This window comes from Meriones unguiculatus, chromosome 1 (assembly GCF_030254825.1).
Source record: "Meriones unguiculatus strain TT.TT164.6M chromosome 1, Bangor_MerUng_6.1, whole genome shotgun sequence".
Classification (NCBI taxonomy): Eukaryota; Metazoa; Chordata; class Mammalia; order Rodentia; family Muridae; genus Meriones; species Meriones unguiculatus.
Window position 1 is genome coordinate 176,054,625 of NC_083349.1, and position 21,901 is coordinate 176,076,525.

Consider the following 21,901-nt stretch of genomic DNA (forward strand, 5'->3'; position numbering starts at 1 on the left):
CTGTGGTAGCGTCCCCAGGGCGCCGATAGCTCTGTGGCTAAGGTAGGTGCTACCACCAAGGGAAGGATGGCTGGGCTCATGGGCTCACTGTTAGTGCTTTTGCCCGCATCTCTTCTCTGAGACCTTAGCTGCTTGTTCTGGGAGCCGCTCTGAGGTCCAGAACTTAGATTCTGACTCAGGACAGGAACTTCCTTTCATGCTGCAAAATGGAGCGATGAAGGGATGCTCTGGGCCCACAGTCAGAGGCTCACCTTCATCGTGGGTGTCTGAAGAATCACTGAGCTCGGTAGGGATGTCCTCATTGTCATTGAAGTCCAGCGAAGGGGAGGTCACGGGTGCAATGATCTCAATCTTCTCCCCTATGATGTTGTCAATGGCAAGCTCCTTCTCTAGGGACCCGTCACCCTCCATCACCTCTTCCTCCAGCGGCAAGCCATCAAACTGCAGTGGAGATCGAGAATAACCTACCAAGGTTCCCCACTGTGGGTCAACTCTCTGAAGGAGACTAGCAACCTGGCCTTAAATGTCATCCCATTCTCAGCACAGCTTCTGGGGAGCCGGGCTAAGGTTGGGGACTGGGACTGGGTCTGGGCTGAGGGTAGCAGAAGAGGGAATCCAGAACCAATACTCACTGCCCTTTCTGTGCCATTCAAAGGGCAGACTGGTCTACGGGTGGCACTCCCATTCTAGGTCTTTCATGGAGCTACACTCCCACCACACTGCTATAATGCCAGCCTGCTTATAAACAATGCCCTTTTTCCTAAGCAGCTCCGAGGGCTTCACGGGCATGTTTGGGGCTTCAATCTCCCATTGGCAACAAAAGAGAATCAATTCTCTTCGAAAGCTAATCTCAGAAATAAAAATGAAGGCTAGCATTCAGTGTTTTCATTCTAAGGCTGGTTAGCCTGGCCAAGCGTGAAATAAAAGGTTCCCTTTTTCTAAGAGTCCTTTCCCAAGGAAGCCAGCCCCTTCTTGCTGACATGTGCCCTAACCCCCTTCCTTCAGCAAAATTCTGAATTCTCTGCAACAGTGTTCAGGAAGAGAAAGGTTTTTAAGGACATTTTCATAGCCTCCATAAATTCTAGCACAGTGGGAAAATAAATAGCAAAGGAACTCAACAAATATTCATGACATAGGTGAATAAGCAAGTAACTGTCCTTGTTCCATGTTCATTAATGGTTCCATGTTCATGTGTGATTCAGATTTTAGGCTACACTTTGAGAACACTCAGAACACTTTTCATCTTCTCAACTGTTAAAACAAATCATGCAACTCAGGTGCTGCGAATCTTCCTCTGGACCACTGGGCTACACTGAGAGAGCATGGGTTCCAGGATGTTCCTTAAGTTATGGTGATCACAATGGGACCCCTTCCCACTTCCCTGCTCCCAGTGGGGTTCCTGTGGGGTTAATAAAGCTCAGAGACAATGGTCACTGACGGGGGGCAGAGATTTGTCCAGAGTTCACTGCCCATGCCCATACCGAGACAGGGGCTTCACTGCTTCCTGTAGAGGTCAGCGTGCTGTTGGTGATAGACTTCTTGGGCAGCTGTGGGCTGGCATCCGGCTTGGTCTCTATGCTGCTCTTGGATGAGCTGTCATTCACTTCGTTCTCTTCTACAGGGATCTCCTCACAGTAGCTGGAGAAGACACCATTGCAGGCTAAGTTAGTCTCTAAGGTGGAGAACACCAGCTAACCTAAGAACTCAGGCTTGTCTGTCAACCTGAAACCATGGGCTTGCCTGCCTCTTTTCTTTGTTTATGATCGTACACCAACCAAAAAGCTCCCTCTCCCCGTTGCTTTCCTAGAGCTTCATTCCCATCTTTTTCCACCCCTCCCTATCCAGAAACTTCTACCTGAAAATGTACCTTTTCTAGACAACCCCTTTAGATGTATGTCTACCTAAGCATAACCGTATCTCTTTTTACTCTTTTCTGTTGGATCCCATAACATTCTGATGATCTGAATCTAGCATCTGGGCTTTGAGCAAATATTTCCTTTGTCAGACATCAACCAAGACTGGACTCTGAATACAGTATTCCCTCAGTAATATTGCCCAAATTACAGATCATAGCTGACAAACTTCACTGTACATCCTAAATGAAGGCAGGTGTTGTTCTAGAGACACTTCAGGAGTATCACTGTAGCAATCATCATCCTTACAGTCCTTGCTGGCATTAACATCTGACTTGTACATTTCGTAGCATCTGTATGTATTACAGCTCATGGGAAATCATTATGTTCATCTTAGACATCAGCAAATAGAGTTTGACAGAGCTAATATGACACAAATATTAATGTTGTACCACGTCAAGGTCTAAGAACTGCAACTTCAGTGCTCTTTCCTTGCTTTTATTTCATTAGATTCTCACAGTAACATCTAGTCTCTACACACCTAGCTACTGTCAGTCAACTCCATCTTCCCATCTTTCTAACCCTCCTGCAGCAGTCCAGTGAGAGCCCTCATCCTTCACTTCTTGCTCTTAGATTCTAGCGTACGAGACCCTCCTGCCTTGTTGGATGTCCTTTCAAGATCTTTCTCTGCTTCCCCTTCTTGCTGAGTGCTTTTATGTTTAGCCACTTGGAGGACTGAGGTAACCCCACAGCTATCCACAAGTCACTCAAGTTTATAGCACTAGCCCATACTTCCCCATGAACCCCTAAAGCCATCCTCAGAATCTTACATCATCTCTCCACTTAGAGAGTCCCTGCTCCCTTGACACGGCTTCTCTGACTTCTTCTATAGCCACAGAGCCCTGCTACTGTTCCTTCTACCTAAACCATTGGTTCCCTCCAGTGCTTCCTGCAGGGTGATACTTAAATACCACTTTCCAAATGATGTCCTCTTTGCCATTCTGATCCCCATGTCCTCTGGGAAGCTCACCCAAGGCCACACTCACCCCATCGTGTTGAAGTCATCATCTGGAGGCACATAGTCCTCATCATCACTGGTTAGACCCAGCTCATTCCCGTAGCACTGGTGGACAAAGTGCCAGAGCTCCTTGGGGCATAGGGGCTGCAGGAGATAAGAGCGATATCTCTGATTCTTCCTCCCTCAGGCCCTGTTGTCCCACACAGAAGCACTACGCCAGGCTGGCCCCGATATCGGGAAAGAAGCCCAAGGGCTCTCTTCCCAGATGAATAGAAAGGATGTCTCTAGACAACACCATCCACCTCACAGATCCCAGACAGATGCCAATCCCCTGCCTGAAAATGTAGATTCCAACAGAGCAAAGGACAAGGACCTTCCACACCTGTGCCTTCAACAGAGCTTTGCAGAATGGGATTAACTGGTCCTTTGAGGATGGGAAATACCCTATCTCCTGCTCCTCCTACTGATGCGATCCAGCATTAAGTGAAAGAAACTCATGTTAACCTAGGGCCACAGTTATCTCAACACCCACAGGTACCCTGACTCAGTCTTGCAACACCACAGAAATTAAAGGTCATTCTCCCCAACCCTTTCCTGACAATCTGAATACTTCCTTCTTTGTTCTGAGCGGCAATCAGTTTGTGCACAGTCCTACGTACAGTTTCCAGTGTTTGCTTATGGAGTCATGTCTATCTGTCCTATTTAAAAATACTGTCCTAAAAAAAAAGCTAATTTTCATAGGGTACAACTTCCAGAAAGAAGCAAAGGAATGTCAAAGAAACTAAGACCATGGTGGAGACCAGGAGTGAGTTAGACTGGAAAGAACTGACACCTGTGTATGTGAAAAGAGGATAAAAGTGTAAGCAAAATTGATGCAACTAATAACTAAGAAAAAAATAAAAATTCAAGAATCTTTACAGTAATAGACTCCCTAAATAGTGTGAGAGGTCTGAAAACACACAGTTGAAAGAATGGTTACAGCATTAGGATGGATATTTTGTGTCAGTTTTCCAGTTTCCTCTCTTAGTAGAACAATCTTGAATGATGATTGGGTCCTGGCTCTGGACCAGCAAGTGTTGAGTGACCAGCAAGTGCAAGCTTTCAGTGATGGCTAAGAGAATAATCCCTTCATCTTTTATCTAGACACCCCCTCCTACCTCTAGCATTTGTGGACACCTTTCTTCCTGCCTGGGACACACGTGCTTTCTGTCAAATGCTTATCCTAGACTGATTCACCATTCACTGTCCTTTCCTTGTATTGCTTTCCCTGACCAGTTCTTCCTGGCTCAGCTAGAGTCGACAAAGTCAGGACAAGCATAGTTAGCAGACCCTCACTAGGCAAAATTAATAAGAGCTATTTTGGAAGACACCTAGATGCCAAATGCATGGCTCTGTATCTTATTCAAATATGACAACAGATGTAAACTTAAAAAAAATCAAACTTGGGGCTAAAAATTCAGACCACTATCTCTTACCATTATTAATGTCTAATAAGGGCAGGAGATCTCAGCTTAAAAAGCTACCAAGATTCATAAACAGGGCTCCAGAAGCTCAAATTAGAAGAAACTTCAGAATAAGCATTAATTTATTAGATTTTCTTCAAATAGTAATTAGCCTACCCTAAAGTCAAGGTAAATACATACATTTAATATACTCATGTCAATCACATGGTAACCTAGTTGGAGGCACATATTTTCACACATACACACAGAGATTTTTTTTTCCTTATTTTTTTTTCTAGCCTGGAGAGTCCCCAACATCTGACAGCTTTGAAGTGGGGACACTCTCTGTACCTGGGTTACACTATTCCTTCTGTGTCTCCTTCCAGCCTAACTCAGACACGCCAGCTGTCAGTTGGTGGCTGTCTTAACTGAGTTCTCTTATTTTCTTCATTGGTTATTCTCTGGGACCTCGTGTTTTGTTAACCAAAGCGGAACCTCCCAGGATTAGCAGGTTCTTAGACTCATTTGTGATTGCAGAAATCCTCCAGTTACCTCTGTCAGAGCCAGGTACCCTAAAACTGGATGTTGGGCAATTAGGGATAGTCTATAGACCCAGAAATTGCTACCCATGGCTAATCCTATCCCTGCATCATCTTGGCCTCCCTAGCTGATCCCAGGAGGCCACAGTAAAGGCTCTTGCCCACCCTTCCGCCCCATTTGCCTCCTGACCAGCCCCACTGCTTCTCCATGTGGTCTGACATGACTGGCATGACCGGCATGACCGGCCACGGCGTGCTTCATTTCAGGAGAATGTGTAGCTAGGAGACCTGTTTTCTTCACAACAGTCATTTCCATGGCCTCCTGCTGCATTCCACTTGACCAACCCAATCCCTAGAGAAGTACAAACCTGCAGGACTAACATGCAGGAAGTCACAGGTGCCTTACTCCTGATAGCACTAGGACATGTTCACAAGGGAGCTGGCTCTGCTCAGGACTCGGGTCAAGATTACTAGAGGAAGACTTCCAGAGCCAGGGGCTCCTCTAGAGCTGGCCAATTCCACAATAAAAGCACACTTCCCAACTGGGGCAATATCCAAGTGAGAAGGACATTGTGGGTGAAAGGCCTCCCCAGGCTAAAGGACAGAGCCAATCCCCTCTACCTATCATCTTTTTATCTGTCTTGTCTGTCTGTCTGTCTCTCTATCTGTCCATCCACTAATCTTTTTACTGGAATTAAAGTTTTATTTATATTTTTTCATATATTTTGACCATATCCTTTCTCCCCTCTAACTCTTTCTAGATTCTTCCTATCTCCTTACCTACCTAATTTCATGCACTCCTTTTGTTCTTTCTCTCAAAAATAAAATACCAAAACCAAAACAAACTATATAGACACACACATATACATGTATATACATATACATACATATGCATACACACACATCTATATATAAAAGAATAAAATCAGTAAGACAAAAATATATCAAAACAAAGTCAGAAGCACACACCAATGAATGAGTTTATTTTGTGTTGGCCAGCTACACGTGGGCATGAAGACTGACCTAAAGACTAGTGATGGACCTAGTGACACCCCATTTGAGAAAACTGATTTTCTCTTTCTCAGTTGAAAATAGCTTCGTGGCTAGAGGTGGCTAGAGGAGGCACCTACTTCCCCTTCGGGACTTACCTTTTCCAGGAGAGCATTCTGCCAGAGCCGGAACATCATCATGTATGTTCTATCCCGGGCCCCAAATGAAGTAAAAAAGTGCTAGAGTGGAGCAGAAGGTGCAGAGAAACGTCTGTGAAAGCTTACAACATAGACAACAGAAGCACAATCCTCCTTTTTCTAGTTCAAGATACGCAGTCTCAAATGGTACCGACTGGCAGTTATCCAAAACTATCAGCACACTAAGGCCCTCTATGACCAAGTCTTTCAATATTTTGCCAACTTTCTTCTGCGGTTTTTTTTTTTTTCTTTTTTTAAGTTCTAAATTGTGTCCCCACCAAAATATAAATGTTCTCTACTCACCAACCGGAACTGGACAAGGGGTGAGCTGGGATACAACATAAACAGAAGGAAACAAACCTACTGACTCCGCAACCTTCAGCTAAATCTATACATGCCTATGAAGGCTATCCAATCTAGTCTACAGTCACTGGACTCAAAGTCAGGTATTCTAGCTCGAAGTTCAAAGTTCTAATATGCTAGCCTAACCCCTGCTTAGCCTTCAACCCCTCTTCTCAGCCAGGGAGTACTTTCTAGAACTTGCACCCTGCTTACCGCCTACCACTTCAAACCCATTAGTCTAAAGATTTAGGGTGACTTAAGAGCGGGAATACAGATGTGGGGAGATGGGGAGTGAGAGGTGGGCAGTGCAGAGGCAGAAAGGGCAGAACTTGACACCACTCACCTTTTCTGAATCAGTGCAGACTTGGATGGCATTGGGAATGAGGCGAGCTGTTTTCTCTTTAGTCATGGAGCAGATGTCTTTCAAACGGACTGTCAGCTGGCATCCCCATGGTGACAGAGGATGAGTAACAAGCAAAAGAGGGCATTAGTACAATCAGGCAAGGAGTGTTCGAGTGGCACTAGTAGTTGCCAGACAAGATCAAATCACGATTCTCATACCTCTGGCTCTGGGAGGAACCAATTTAGAGACCACACAGTTTACAACCTACATCACAGAGGTCGTACACTAAGAAACAATCGGGCCTATTTTCCAGCCATGGGCAATTAGACTGTACAATCTGCTACACGGGCAAGGGCCTGACATTTTTGCTACTTAAAAAAACCACAAAATATTGGTGCTGGATGGTCCTATAACATCACCTAAGTAACCTTTCTCCATCTTATTTTAAAAGATGAGGAAACAAAGGCAAAATGAGGAAGAAGACCCCCACTAACTTAAAACTACAATTAATAAAGTGAACCAGAAGAACCCAGGAGTCTGAGTCAGTTCTTCTGAATCCTATAGCCCATGTCCTTTCCACCTTACTGTGCCTCTCTCTGCTGTAACTCATATCAGATAGCTATCTGAATTTGCCAAAGAAAAATAGTTTTTTAAATTGTCCTCCACACCCAAGAGATGGGAAAGAAATACATGATGGAAGAGATGCCATTACTGGGAGTATCCTGCAGTGTTCAGGCATGGCTTTGTGTTAATAGCATAAGGGCAGAGACAGGTGGGGTGGCACATGCCATTAATCCCAGCACTCAGGAGGAAGAGGCAGGCAGATCTCTGAATTTGAAGCCAGCCTGGTCTCTACAAAGCAAGTTCCAGGACATCTAAGGTTACACAAGGATAAAAAAAACAACTCTCCTCTTACCCCCGACCCCCAAATCAAAACAAAACAAAACCAAAAAAACAAAAATACTACAGTATATAAATTCTTGGGGAAAATACAAAGTCAGTAAATGAAGAAAATGAAGGCAACTCGCTCAGTCATGGACAAGATGATGGCCAAAAGGAACAAGTCTGGGCCTTCTTGGTCTCATTAGGGAGACCAAACGCAGGGAAGAAGCCTTGCACGTGCTAGGAAAGCATACTGCCACTGAGCTGTGACACCTGCATCCCACACAATCCCCCACCAAGCCAAGTCCAAGCTCTTTACCAGAGTTTCCCAGCGGAAGATGTTGCTGTAGAAGCAGATCCAATTTTCTGAGAGGTAGAGTCGGCCCTGAAGAAGGATGTCTCTTTGGAGTGCACATGAGTAATCTGTGTAGGAAGCAGGATATGGAAGCTCAGAGGCAGGAGACATTTTCAGCCAACCAGTGAGCATGCCATCCGTTGCCTGTCCAGCACTGGGGGAGTCCAGCCATCTGCTGCTGACTAAGCGTGCAGCCAAGGAAATCTCTGACATCTCATGGTCAGAACACAGAGGAGATCAAGTACAGTACTGCCTGGAGTCGGGATAATGAATGAGTATGACAGCCAATGACTGGCAGGGTTTAAAAAAAAAAAAATTTAAAAGGCCAGGGCTGTTCAATTAATATCCATCTCCTACTGCCATGGTAGCAATTGGTTCTATGGAGCGGCCGTTTGCAGAGGTTAAATATGCCTCTGAACCATTCCTGGGTAGGCTCTCAAGGATGCCACAGGCATGGTGCTGGATCCTAGGATCTGGGACTTAAGACGTCTGAGTTACTCATGTTTATTTGCCCTGTGGCCAGCTCAACCAGCTTGCTTGTGTTGGCTCTCAGCCCCTGGTTAGAAGCAGCCTAAGTGCTCTCTCTCTGCCAGATTTCCTGGTTGGCCCCCTCCCAGGTCACTAGCTCACCAACAATGAGGCGCTCCGTGTCTGGAAGTTGCTTAAAGAGCTTTCTGAAGTCTTCATTTCTCTGCTTGTACGTGGGGCTTAACACCTGCATGACAAGAGATTAGCATGATGTACCCACATACTGTAGGATTAGTGAAGGTGGGTGCAGGGGTTGGGGAGGGAGACATTTGTGTGTTAGAAAGATAAAGAGATGAAGCTCTCTTCCCATAGTCCCTGGCAGGGGCTTTGGCATGAAGAAATAGCATAGAGGATCTGGTCCTGAAAAGCCCTCCATACAGCACTGGCCAGTGAGAAATATGAAGCCGGGGTCCACACATATCCTAAGAAGAGAAAGCTAAGAAGGAAGCCTTCAAGGGTCTTCCAGGGGCCTATGGTGACAGCTATCACTGCCCAGCTTCCTACCAGCTCTACCTCAGCAATTGGAAAGGCCCTGAGGGCAAAGCTAGCTTTCAGCAGAACTTGGAAGAGGATTGAACACTGTGTATCTCTCAAAGTCTGTTATGACTAATACAGTGAGCTAAAGACAGGATTTTTTATTTAAGTCATAAAACATGCCACTAGGAAAAAAAAAAAGTTTCCAAGTGAAAAGTACATCTGGCACACAGGTATGGCACTTCCCTCCCTAACTTATTAAATGATCTACCAAACCAACATACAGTGAGGAAACTGAGGCAAGAGAAAAGTCCCAAGCCCAAGGGCACCCAACTGCTATTGAGTGGCAGACCCCAAGATGAGAACATAGAACAGGGACTTGGGCAGAATAAAGAAACAGATCCCAAAAAAATGTTGTGTATCCCTTGCAGGCTCATTCCCATAGACTAACATAACAAAGCTTCCTCGGACATGCCACCAGCCAGTGAAATAGTTGGGAATTCTATCCTTTCAGAACATACAGTCTTAAAAGCTTTAAAAAAGGGCTGGAGAGATGGCTCAGCAGTTAAGAACACTGGCTGCTCTCTAGAGGACCCAAGTTCAATCCCCAGCGCCCACATGGCAACTTACAACTGTCTGTAACTCCAGTTCAAAAGGATCTGGCACCCTCACACGGACAAACATGCAAGTAAAACATCAACATCAATGCACATAAAAATTTTTTAAAAACTTTTAAAAAATGAATGGAAATTTAAAAACATTAGTTGATCCAGGTGCCTTGAATCCCAGCACTCGGGAGGCAGAGGTAGGCAGATCTCTATGAGTTTGAGGCCATCCCTGCCTCCAAAACCAAACCAAAAAAAAAAAAAAAAAAAAAAAGGGTGGCCGTAGATGAATGACACTCAAAGAGTGCACAACCAGCCAGGCAGTGGTGGTGCACAGCTGGGCTACACAGAGAAACCCTGTCTCGAAAAAACAAAAAACCAAAAACAGCAACAAACCTCCCTCCCCCCCAAAAAAAGCATATACAATCTAGATAGAGCCACACATGAGGACACAGGCATATCTGCATTCCGCCCAGACATGTGCTGACCTACTTACACACACACTAGGCTGCTGACCTCTGCTAGGGACGCATGCCTGAGGGACAGATTGTCCTGCTGGCAGTGACATGTGGTTCCTGGCCTCTTACCCTCTCACCCACTTCCCTGGGAATCCACGGGCATACAGCTGGTGAGGGACCGACCCTTCAACTGTTCATATTTCAACTTTCTATGAAGCTAAGTGACCCACATAGAGACAAAGTCTGGAGACTGATCACGTCTGAACCAAATGCTGCCAGCCTGAGCTACCGCCTGACATTCTGACGAAAGGACAGGAAACATGGAGAAAATCTGAGACAGCAAAAGGTGTGTAAGTTCAGTTTGGATCACTGCTCTAAAAGGGAGAAACTGGAGAAGAGCTGGAAAAAAAAAGAAAAAGAAAAAGAAAAAGAAAAGGAACTTCTCATCAATACCTATAATTTGAATTTCAAGCTTTTGTTTTTGACTTACACTCGTAATATGAGAGGCCCAGCTACCTCCCCCCAAAGTGCCCCATGTTATCAGACAATTTCAAACTTCCCAAATCACCTATGTGTGCTTGAGCCAGGTTCCCAGGCCATCTGGAAGCTAATGTATCCCACGATCTCTTCAGCTAGGAAAGACCTGATACAACAGTCCTCTAAGAATCACCAAATGCTATGCAGATGCACCTCACGCCCCAGCCTCTTACAACAGAATCTGTACCTGGGGAAACCCCTGCTTGGCAACCTTGCTTACTGCTCAAATTCTAATTATCTCTAACTCACCTTCTAGACTGCTGCAGAATGAGTAAGCATCCGAGAGCAAGCACAAGGCCATCACATACACCACCGCACGGGTGGATTTTATTATCCCACTTCATACTTGCACAAAGGGAGGCAGAGGTTAAGCCACTTGCCTGAGGAATGCAGAGATGCAATGGGAATGGAGTGAAAAAGAACTGCCAAAAAGAAACAAATGAAGCTTCCCAAAAGCATCACACTCGTGGGAGGAGACATTCACCTGCTTTGGGGTTCCCACTAGCCTTTCACATCCCTGGATGAGTCTTTACAAAGTTCCTGCATGAGGAGCAGCCTACCAAGTGGCCCCCAATTCTCTTCAGGGGAAACCGGGTACCGGGCATACAGTTACATGATACCAAGTTCCAATTTACATCCATAGCATCCCCTTCCCTGGGCTTCTATCATATTCAATGAGAATTCCAGGACCCACTGAGATGGAGGCATAGAAGTCTAGGTACGATCTTCCAAAAGAGAGCAGGAGTTGATCTTGTGTGCTTAAAGCAGTGGGGAGAAACAGGGGAAGTCTCATTACTCACACTTCTACCTACCTGCCCTTACTCTACTGCCTGCTGCTGTAGACGGTAGGCCGCCCTCTCTTTGTATTAAAAGTACAAAGACAAATTAAGACGGACATGCTAGGCTAGGCTTACAGTCTCACATCTCTTTCGATGCTAAGGAACCTAGGCCTCTACGCTCACTATGTACTCTTCAAACACTCTCTTCCAAAGGTGAAGCATAGCTCACCTCTATAAAACGGTCAAAGAATTCTGGCTCAAGCGTTGTCAAATCTGAGGCTCTCAGCAGGGCCAAGAGGGGCATGAGAGAGTGCATAGAATAGTGACAGGGACACAGAGAATTTGGGTCACACACTCACAGCCGGGATTTTCTCAGATCCGTGCCAGCAGTAGCATTCTGCACCAACAGGTGCATCAGCAAGCCTCTTCAAGTACCACAGCAGAGACTGGCTGTCCAGTTCCAGAAGGAGGCTCCAAAGGACCCCAGATTCTGTCAGAGATTCCATCACCCCCAACAAATGTCCCAGGCCAGGGGCCTCAGGTCCTTAGGCTGATTCTCGGGTTCTCTCAGAATCAAAACAGTGAGTCTTGCCTGATGATCTCTGAACAGAGGGTCTATATAAACCTGGCTGATACCCTTTCCTCTCTCGGAGCTGTGCTCCCAGTTCAAGCTCTCACAAACGAAAAGATGTAAGAGGCATGGTTCTCAGAGGAGCAAGCTGGCTGGCCAGTCTCCCACAGCTGGACTCTGCTTCATACTTCCCTTGTCTTCAGTCTGGGGGGAGTCCAGAGGGGGTGTGGCCAGGCAATACTCCCTGGCTGGTGCAGTCACTCAAGAGTCCGGGAAAAACCAGAAGACACAGATACAGCAGGTACACAACACAGGCTGAGAGTTGCGGAACTTCGGCCCCACGTGAACAGGCGAACTCTGCAGAGCACTGTGACCCACAGCTGGGTCCAGAGGTCTATTCCCACTGGTTACTCACACTCAGAGTGACTCACAAGTGGTTCGGAAGCTCCAGAGAGGCCCATAACAGCCCAGATCCTTAGTCCAGATCTGCCTTCAAAGATTGGCCTGTTCAGTCAATGTACTTTTTATCCACCAGCTAGGCCTGGGCCGCGCTCTGACTCATATCTCTCACCCAAGCAGAGCGGGCCACCACTTCGCTCCAACACAGGGCCTGCTCTCATCCCCACCCCTGCACACACCCCTTTTTCCTCCAGACCGTGCTCCTTTCAGCTGGCCAGCAAATGACTTCTTTGTTAAGAGTCACTGGGGACTGAGGGAGGGAGGCAGGGCTGGTGGGCGGGCAAGGCCAGAGCCCCGCACATGCTTCAAGTTACAGGATCTGGGTGACGGGCCTGGCCAATGTCCTGCAGTAACCCCGGGCCTAGCCTGGCCTCACCAGCAGATGTTTCCTGAAATGGAAAGTTGCTGGCCAGGGCTCTCAGTGGACGAAGAGAAGGGGAGGTGCCAAGGACATCATAGCTCTGGTGAAATATGAAACCTGAGACTGAATAGACCAGGGATTTCTTAAGGGACAGCTCTCCTCGAAGGAACCCATGAATTCGGCAACTTCTCTGATGGCAACAGCAGCAAACATGGGAATCTGCCATGTGCTGGTCACAGAGAAGATAGACAGGTGGGCTTGAAGAAGATGGGGTCTGTCTAAGGTGCTTTTCCCAAAGACTGTGCCCCAGCTTCCATGTAAGGACACACAGGACCAAAGCCAAGTATATTTGCAAGCAGCTGATCAGACCTTGAGGACAAAATAGCAAGAGCAGACCTTCTGGGCCCTGGTTAGAAGGAAGGAGACAAGAGAAAGAGAAAGCCACCCAACCATCAAGGCAGAAAGGGTTCTAGACCAGTGGTTCTAACCTGTGGGTCATGACTCCTTTGGAAGCCGAATGACCCTTTCAAAGGGGTCATGTATCAGATAACTTGCATATCAGATATGTACGTTACATATCATAACAGTGGCAAAATTCTAGCTATGTATGAAACAGCAACAAAAATAATTTTATGGTTGGGGGTCACCACAACTCGGGGAACTGTATTAAAGGGCCACAGCATTAAGAAGGTTGAGAAACAGTGATGTAGGCAGAGAGATAGAAAAAGGATGCACAGCATTGGGACTGGAAGGGTGTGGACTCCAAGATCCTTGAAAGAATTGAGGTAGCTCCCTTGTGTTACCTAGACCGCCTACTCTATGAGGAAGGTCTTAGGGTGGTGCATCATGGGTAATGGTGCTTTGTCTTATAAGCCATAGTAATTTCCTAGGCTTAAACTTTGGCATAATGCAGATTCTTGGGTCTCAGGCTCAGAGACCCCAATAACCATGAACATGACAGCCATTGGTGGGGTGAATAGAGGGGAAAGAATCTTTGATCAAGGTGTCTTCTAACACCCTTCCCATCTTGAAGGACACCTGCCTTCATCCTTCCCAAAGTAGACCCCACTCCATTGGATGCCATCTGCCCTAGGAGCAATCCATCCTTTAGTTTAATCTTCCCTGGCACTTAGTATTTCATTATGTTGTGTAAAAATTATTTACCACATGTATTCCCTATCTTCCTATACCATCATATCACACATACATACTCAAGAGCACATACACACATGCACATACAACACACCACACCACACACACACACACACACACACACACACGCACATGTACACGCACGCGCACACACACGCACACACGCACATGTACACGCCCACACACACATGCACATACATCTCCCTACTTTTGAAAGGCTGGCTTCTTGGAGCCTAGTCCCGGTCCTGACTCTATCATAAGATCAAGTCCTCTTTGTTGAGTGTCTCAGCAGTCCTCAAATTTTGTGATGGGTGGATGCAATAATTCTGTTTCCAGGGCAATCACAATAATACCTCTTTTCAGGTCCATGCCACACCCAAGATATAGGCAGTATAGATAGTTAGTTAGTATAGATAGTTAAGTGCCAGGAGGCTCCAGGCACTTAACAGGAATTCCCTGGAAACATTGATATCTAGGCCATAGACACAGGACAGTTGGGATGGTGACTATCTGGACAAGACAGGGACAGTCTACACCCAGCTAGATAATGCCATAGAAGATGAGTCTCAGTCTGCATTAGCCTCTGTCTCCTCCACCCCCTCACCAAGGGCAAGTCAGGGCAGGGCAGGGCCAGAACCCCAGGAGCCGGAATTGGCTCTTTGCTAAACATTAACTCTATAGCAAACACTGGGCGCTGGGACCAACTGGTACCCTTTCCAGGTTCAGCAGGAAGGAGGAGGTGAAAGAACCCAGGGTGGGGGAAATGGATTCTGGTTCAGCATTGACCTCACCTAAGAAGAAACCAGTTAAAATCCACAAAGGAAATCCTGGTGCTCCAGCCAAATCCGGTAGGCAGAAGCCAGATGTGGGTGGGACGGGGAGATGAGGGAAAGCGACTAAACATGAGGTGGACATGGGTGCAAGCAGACTAGTGGGGAAAGGGTAGGGTAGGGGGCAGGAGTCTCAGGGTATCATCTGGAAGAGAGACTACTGGAAAGAGTGAAATTTGGGGTTGATTGCCATGAGATAGCAGTCAGGAAGATTCCTCAAAGTCACAGATAAAAATCATAGTTGGGAGACAGACGGACATAGAGGAAGAGACAGTCCTTGCAGGAAACACCAGGTACTGGGTGTGTAATCTCTTCTGCCTCAGCACCTGCCATTCTATTCCCACAAAGCTTTGTCTTACTGTTCTCAAACTGATGCCAGGTAGACTCGCCCTGGATTGGCACCCATCCTCCTTGCCTTCCTTAAAGCCAGCCTTCCTAACAGCGGACAACATCAGACAATGTGAGTGCTGTCTCTCGCAGCTGCCCTATTCTAGGCTCTGTCCCTAAGTCGTTAGGGAAACACTAACAAACCCAGAATGAGGCATAAGTCAGGAGGGTCTATCTGCCCACCTGGAGCTCAGCAAGACCTATGCCTGCTGGGACCATGAAGGGTCACATTTAAAAGGTAGATGGCATCCTTCAAGATTTAATCTGACCATCTTTATCTCTGCCTACAGATCCAAAGCCCTGTCCCCTGACCCCTTAACCTCCTGATCACTGTAGCTGCACCTTTGTACTCCCAGCCTAGAGGCCCTGCTGAATAAAATGAGCTGGTCAGCTATGGGGATGAAGGGCAAGAAGGGCCCCAGGACAGCTGCACAAGACAGAGTCTTCATACTCCACCCTGACACTGATGCTGACCCTCAACAGGCTTTCCCTGAGTCAGTGGGGCCACTTCCCTTCTCATGACTCACTCCTCAGGTCAGGTTCATCTTTTATTTTGCAGACAATTTCCCCTTAGCTAGTCATCAGACAGTGAGTTGCTTTTCTCCTACAGACCGGTGGTGATGGTTGAAGCTAGCTTCCTGTTAAATTACACCCAGACCCCTTCAACAAGTCTCGGGTACTCCTATAGTCATCAGCACTCTACAGAGCTCTGACTCTAGCCTGCCCCCAGTGTAAGGGATTATAAAGTTTGCATCTATCTAAAGGTTTCCTAGTGCTAAGTATAGAACCTGAGGCATCATAGCTGATGAGCTGACTCTAGCAGGGGGAAAGAGATCAGAAAGAGGGCTGTCCACAGCTGCAGGAACGGGATACCAGAATCCTCTGTGAAGTTCAGATTCCAGCCAGTCAGCAGAGAGCAATGGAGATGAAAGGCAGGTTGAAGCAAAAGCAGGTCAAAACAACAAGGGTAGACGGAAAGCTTCCCAAAGGACGTTGTATGGACTTCGAGGGGGGTAGTGCTGAGGGAAGGATCAATTGAGGTTTCCCTGATGGTATACCTGAATACAAGTTCATAAGACATAGACACAGCACTCAGAGAAGGTACTTAGAGAGCCAGCGTCCAGCAGGTGCTACAAAACCCTACCCAACAGGTGGCTCTTGGAGAACCAAGTCATAGATTTCAGTTCCAGCCAACGCAATGGGGCCGATGTCCAGGGTAAATGCACTGGCAGAGTCAGAGGGAACCCAAGGGAAATTTCTGTGGTGTCAAACTGACAGCAACTGGATAACAACACTGATATCAGGCTCTTGAAAACCGAATGAGGACATCTCTCTCAACAGAAAAGGTAGGAGGATCCCATTCAAACAGCCTGCTTGGGTACTATAGCCACATTGCCTTTCCACTACAGCAGTTACTGATCAACTTCTCCAGGAGCTAACCTTTGTGTGAGATATACAGGAAGAAGTGAAACCATTGGCTATTGACTATACGACTCCCATGCACACCTCTTAGCACCTGCAGCTATGGCAACTGGAAACTGTTTCTGGTTTCTCCTATGTCTACCTGCCATTTCTATTTCCTCCTCTACTTTCGTTCCTTTTTGCTTCCTGCACCAACGTTGAGTCTAGACTCTACTGTGCACATATAGCAGGACCAGTAAGAGGGCAGGCAGCAGCCAGAGCAGGCAGAAAGGAATGTACTGGTGGTCATCCTGGAGGACTTATAAAGGTCTGTCAAGTTCAACAGCAGACAGATGCCTCCTCCCATCCCCCAGCCAGGAGGCCATACCCGTCATCATACTGAGTACTCAGATGTTGGAGTACTCAGTTTCAGAGTCAGGCTGAGTGAGATGGAAGAGGTGGAGGGGCGGGGAGTCTTAAACCATGTAGCAATCAGGAAGGAGGAGAAAGCCAGCCAGGTGACTGGAAACCAGAGAATAGGGAAGAGCATGAACGGGGAAGAGGAGAAAGGTGGGTGAGGGACAGAGAGCAGGGAGCAGAGAACAGCACGAGGAATGGGAAAGCAAGGCGAACAGAAGCAGGCCTACTAAAAGCCTTTCAAGAAGAGAGAGGGGGGACAATAAGAGCAATAGTCACCGCAGAGACAGGATTTACATGTTCACGTTTTTATGCTTTAATTGCCCAAAAGCACTGTGGCCATGTGTTCTCTGTTTCCCTCGAGTGACACTAATTCGTGCAATGTGACTCAAAAGGAGGTTGGAGGATGCTGGGGTGTTTGCAACAGTTGGGCCAGGACAGCTCCCAGGGAGACAGAAAGCTCCTCCCTCCAAGATCTGAGCTGCCATCAGCCTGAGGCCAGAAGAATCTTCGTCTGAGTCAAGAAGGAACAGGCAAGAGGAGGAGGTAGAGTTCAGCTTCTCTCCCACCCACTGTCATCTCAATCCTCAATGTCCTCATGTCAACACAGGCCACTTGGGGTGTGGTCAGTGGGGCTGTGGGTAATAGATTGACAAAAAGCACCTGGAATGGGTAGGCACAGAGTGGCTTGTGTGGAAGCCAGAGTGTTAGCTGACGTGTGTCTAACTTGAAGGATCTACTTAATACCACATTGGAACACATTAGCCCAGAGGGATGATTTGGGCCCACAGGCCCACATTAAATACAAGTTTCAGCTGGGTGTGGTAGCACACGCCTTTAATCCCAGCACTCAGGTAGACAGAGGCAGGCGGATTGCTGGATTAATGGTCTACAAAGGGAATCCATTACAGGCAAGACTACACAGAGAAACCCTGTCTGGAAAAATTGAAAGAAAGAAAGAGAAAGAAAGACAGACAGATAAACAAGCCTAGCCTTGAGCCATTCCTCTGCTTTCTCCAACCCTGTCATCCCACCATCCTGATAGCTTCTCCAAGCCCCAGCTCCCACTGAAGCAGAACTAGGCACAAGAGGGGGAGAGCGGGGATGGGGAGGGGTGGAGGAGTGGTATTCTCAACACATACAGGCATTTAGCAGGAGACACAAGGGTATGAAGGCAGGCCACAGTGTACATCAGCTCTTCCACTGAGCAGTCCCCCTGAAGGTGCAGAACATGTGGCCAGGGCAGGCTGAAGGATTTTAGCAGGCTGCTCTTCCAGGGAAGAGGTCAAGGTCTCGTGACCTTGTCTACGTGACAAGGAGAATAGAGCCTTTGCACCCACTGCTTACTCCACAAGCATTTTCAGGGTCCAGAGCTGGATGAATGGCCGCTAAGGGTGACCTAAGAAAAGACTTGTGGCTTTCGGACAAGAAGGCGGCCAAGCCTTTGCTAGGAGCATGCTCTGGAGGACACTGGATGCCTGTGACACATTCCACACACAGCACAGTCTCTCTCCGCTCCAGTTCCCCAAGATGTCTTGGTTAGTGATGCCACCTTTAGCCCTAAGTACACCCCGTGGCTCCCCCAGCCTCAGAATTGTGCCTGGCCTTGAAACAGTCACTCCTCTCTGGCTGCAACCTGACCTCATATAGGACACTAGATGAGATGCATCATTTCTTCCAATCCCCAAATCAAATCCTCCTCCACAGGACTTCTCCATCCTGCCTTAGAGGAGAACTGCCATATCTGTGCTGGGGCAAGAAGAGGCTGACAGAGGCAAAAAATCAGAGGACCCAAACTGTACTTGACACTTCTCCCCCCCAACACACCCATTTTACTATTACCCAACAAGAAAGGAAACGGAAATACTTACGTTGTACCAACTCTGGCTTTTCTGAAAAGACAAAATAAAAGAGAGAATAAAATTAGTTGGGGAAGAGAGGTTGGAAGTGGCCAGAGCATTCCTTCCCCCCTGGGGTGAAGGTAACACAGACAGCAGAGGATGGGCAGGGGGAAGGAACCCAAATGCAGCTGAATGCTTCCCATGTTGATGCTCAGAAGGATCCTCCTTTCACAAGACAGCTCCAGAAAGGAGGCCCGGGAGCAGTCCATGCTGGAAGCCCCACCACAGCTGGGGCGGTTGGAGATGCAGGCAGTGGCAACACCAGCTAGCGCTCAACCAGAAGGGAGTCAGAGCCCCATCGCCAGGACCTACTGATGGGGCTGTGGGATGTGCGCTAGGCATCCAAAGCCTAGTCCCCAAGTGGGTTTTGACTAGAAGCAAAGTATTGATGAAGCCCAGCGCAGCCTCCTGCTCCAGGTCAGCTTCCCTGGCAAAGGCAGGGCACCATATTTTGATGGAAGTAGAAGAACAGACTATCTAAAGTCACACTGTGCTAGCAGGTGAGTAAATTTCCTTCTCTCACAACTGCCTGACCTCCTAACAGCTAACAAACGGTTGGGGTTCGGCAGGGGAACAGAGCTGAATCGTGTCATTTCTAAAGGCTTCTTCCGACCCATGGTGTTATATATAACTCGGTATTCAGAAGACCACCTTCTGTGCCAGCTCTACAGGGGAGGAATTCTCATTCTGATCTCCCCACAGGGTCTGAAACTTTCTAATAAAAGAAGGGGAAAAGCTAGATTGCATCTTGTCTGTTTACAACCTCTATTTATGAGCATTCTGTCAAACTTTACCAACAAGTCAAAGCTTCAATGAGATACCAGAGGTATGGAGCCTATATATAGTCAGCAACCTAGAGCTTGTGTTAAAGGGCCAACTCATAAATGCAGAATTGGGTAGCCATTGTGTCAGGTGGTAAGCTCTGTGTGTGTATGTCAGGGTGGAGGTGACTATGAGCCAGGATTCTATAAATGACCACAATGATGACCTGATGGTCATGTGATCTCCTGCCCCTCACCAAGTTTTTTCTTTCGGCCAGAAGTCAGCCCGACACCTTGACCCTCTGTTCTGACACAGTCATCAGGGTGTCCAGAGATAGGTAGTGGAAGGGGCAGAGGCATGGATATGCATTTCCCTCACACACATTTCACTAGCCAGCCTGCTGCCAGAGCATCAGGTAGCAAGGCAGTCACTCGGGTCCCCTCTGCTAGGAACTCTCTGTGCTCATTCCTCAAAACGCTGTCACTGTGGACTCATCTAGAAAGCATATATATATATTTTTTTTTTTTTTTCAATCCAGAAGTTGAAGGGCAAGCCCACATACCTAAGGCTATTTCATCACTGCCACCTTGTAGGAGAGAATTCTAGACCCGAACATCCCCATCTAAGAAGTTCAGCTAAGGTTATGTAACCCTGGAAGAGGATGGGTGGAGCAAGAAAGTTACACCTAACTGGATTGTCATTTCTATAGATCTTTTTGGGTGTTTTACAGTGACAACTAACTGTAGGACTTCAAGGAACTGGGCTATGGAGATGCTATCCACAGTTTTCCTGTGCTGCTTTAACCCTGTCCCAGGCTAGTCACCTGCTTCAAAGCTGAAGAATCTCTCTCAACTTCACCCAAGACCTTCATTTTTTGGAACTTTTGTATCCAACCCCAGGAGGAAAGGGTTTGTGATCCTCAGACATGGCACCTGCCCTTGCCTCACATACCCAGAAGCAGACCCTCCCTTCCTACACACTGGCATCAAGATGCTAGTCCCTTAAGAAGCTACTTGAAACAAACAGCTTCAGGGTCCCAAGAGCTTCAGGTAGGAACGTCTGTCCCATCTCTGATAGCCCTGTGATGCTTTTATGTCTACATTTGTTATCTTAAAAGTGAGGGTAGAGCTGAGTTCAATGGGACACACCTGTAATCCCAGCACTCTGGGAGGCAGAGGCAGGTGGGTCTCTGTGGGTTGGAGGCCAGACTACAAAGTGAGTCCAGGGACAGCCAAGGCTACACAGAGAAACCCTGTCTCGAAAAACAAAAGCAAGCAAACAAACAAAAAAAGCAAGAGTATAAGAAGTGATATCTAAGAATTAAAATAAATGAGAAACGCACCCTCTAGAGTAAGGACTTTGGAGGGTCTGCCCTACACAGCCCTACACAGTTCCTTCTCTGACAGCGCCGAGGATGCCTAAGGGACACATGCTCACATCTCCAGTGAGATCCACATTAACCCTCAAGACTACCCAGCAGGAAGGCCTTCCTAACCTTTGACCTGCCTCTTGGAGAAGAATCACATCCTCAAGACTCCACATTCCTGGCCTGAAGGAAGGCTAGATGGCAAGAAGGGGCAGAACTAGGGAGGCCAAGTTCTAAGAGCAAAGGCAGAGCTCAGGGAGGCGGGACTGGAACTCAAGGTGGAGGACATGGAGAACTTGTTTTGGGTTTCTTTGGCTTTTTCTACAAGGAATCAGACAAACAAGGGCTACATGGAATGCAAAGCTCCCAGAAACATACCCAAACTACCTTATAGCAGTTTCCTGCCCTCGTGTCTAACTAAAAGGATCCCCCAGAACAAAGGCTCCAGGAGTCTGGAAGGCGGGCTGAGGTTGGGGGTGAGCGGAGAATGGGGCCAGGAGCTCTACATTAAGCACAAATTGGAGGAGGGCAAAAAACAATGTCTTACTTTGATCAGATTAAGTCTGTCATACTGAAAAGAAAACCACAAAAAAAAATTAGAATTCAAACAAACCAACTAACAAACAAAAAGGTGAAAGGTCACAGGAGCACCAGTGTCACAGCACCGGGCATTGCCAAGCACCAACGAGGAGCTAAGCAGCAAGGCAGATGCCAAGGACTGGGTGGCCATGTCTACTCAGCAGGCCTACAAAGGGCAGAGAGTGCCGCTCTAGAGCTGGTAGGAGCAAGAAAGCATGCCCTGGCTCCCTCTAGTGGTCACAGGCCTAAGTATAGCCGGACTGTGACCCAAACCCAGGGGTTTCTGGGAGTCAAAGTCAGTCCAGAGGTCCTGTAGCTCCCTGCTCTGAGCAGAAGCAAGAATCAACTTCAACGACTGAGAATATGATGGGAA

General features: G+C 47.3%; 1 protein-coding gene across 15 annotated transcripts in view; it reads right to left on the reverse strand.

The window, feature by feature from the left end:
* The window catches only part of Gramd1b (GRAM domain containing 1B), a 228,321-nt gene that overhangs the window by 14,968 nt on the left and 191,452 nt on the right, over positions 1-21,901 (reverse strand). For 14 of the 15 annotated variants that reach the window (XM_060371900.1, XM_060371912.1, XM_060371907.1 and 11 more), the window contains 8 exons: positions 18,792-18,812; positions 8,592-8,676; positions 7,926-8,029; positions 6,725-6,820; positions 6,001-6,081; positions 2,900-3,015; positions 1,482-1,638; positions 252-441 (listed from right to left, as the gene is read on the reverse strand). In XM_060371900.1, the coding sequence (XP_060227883.1) occupies positions 252-441; positions 1,482-1,638; positions 2,900-3,015; positions 6,001-6,081; positions 6,725-6,820; positions 7,926-8,029; positions 8,592-8,676; positions 18,792-18,812 (850 nt within the window). Of the gene's footprint in view, positions 1-251; positions 442-1,481; positions 1,639-2,899; positions 3,016-6,000; positions 6,082-6,724; positions 6,821-7,925; positions 8,030-8,591; positions 8,677-11,701; positions 12,476-18,791; positions 18,813-21,901 lie in introns of those variants that run through there. The other variant, XM_060371991.1, reaches the window with a different exon arrangement.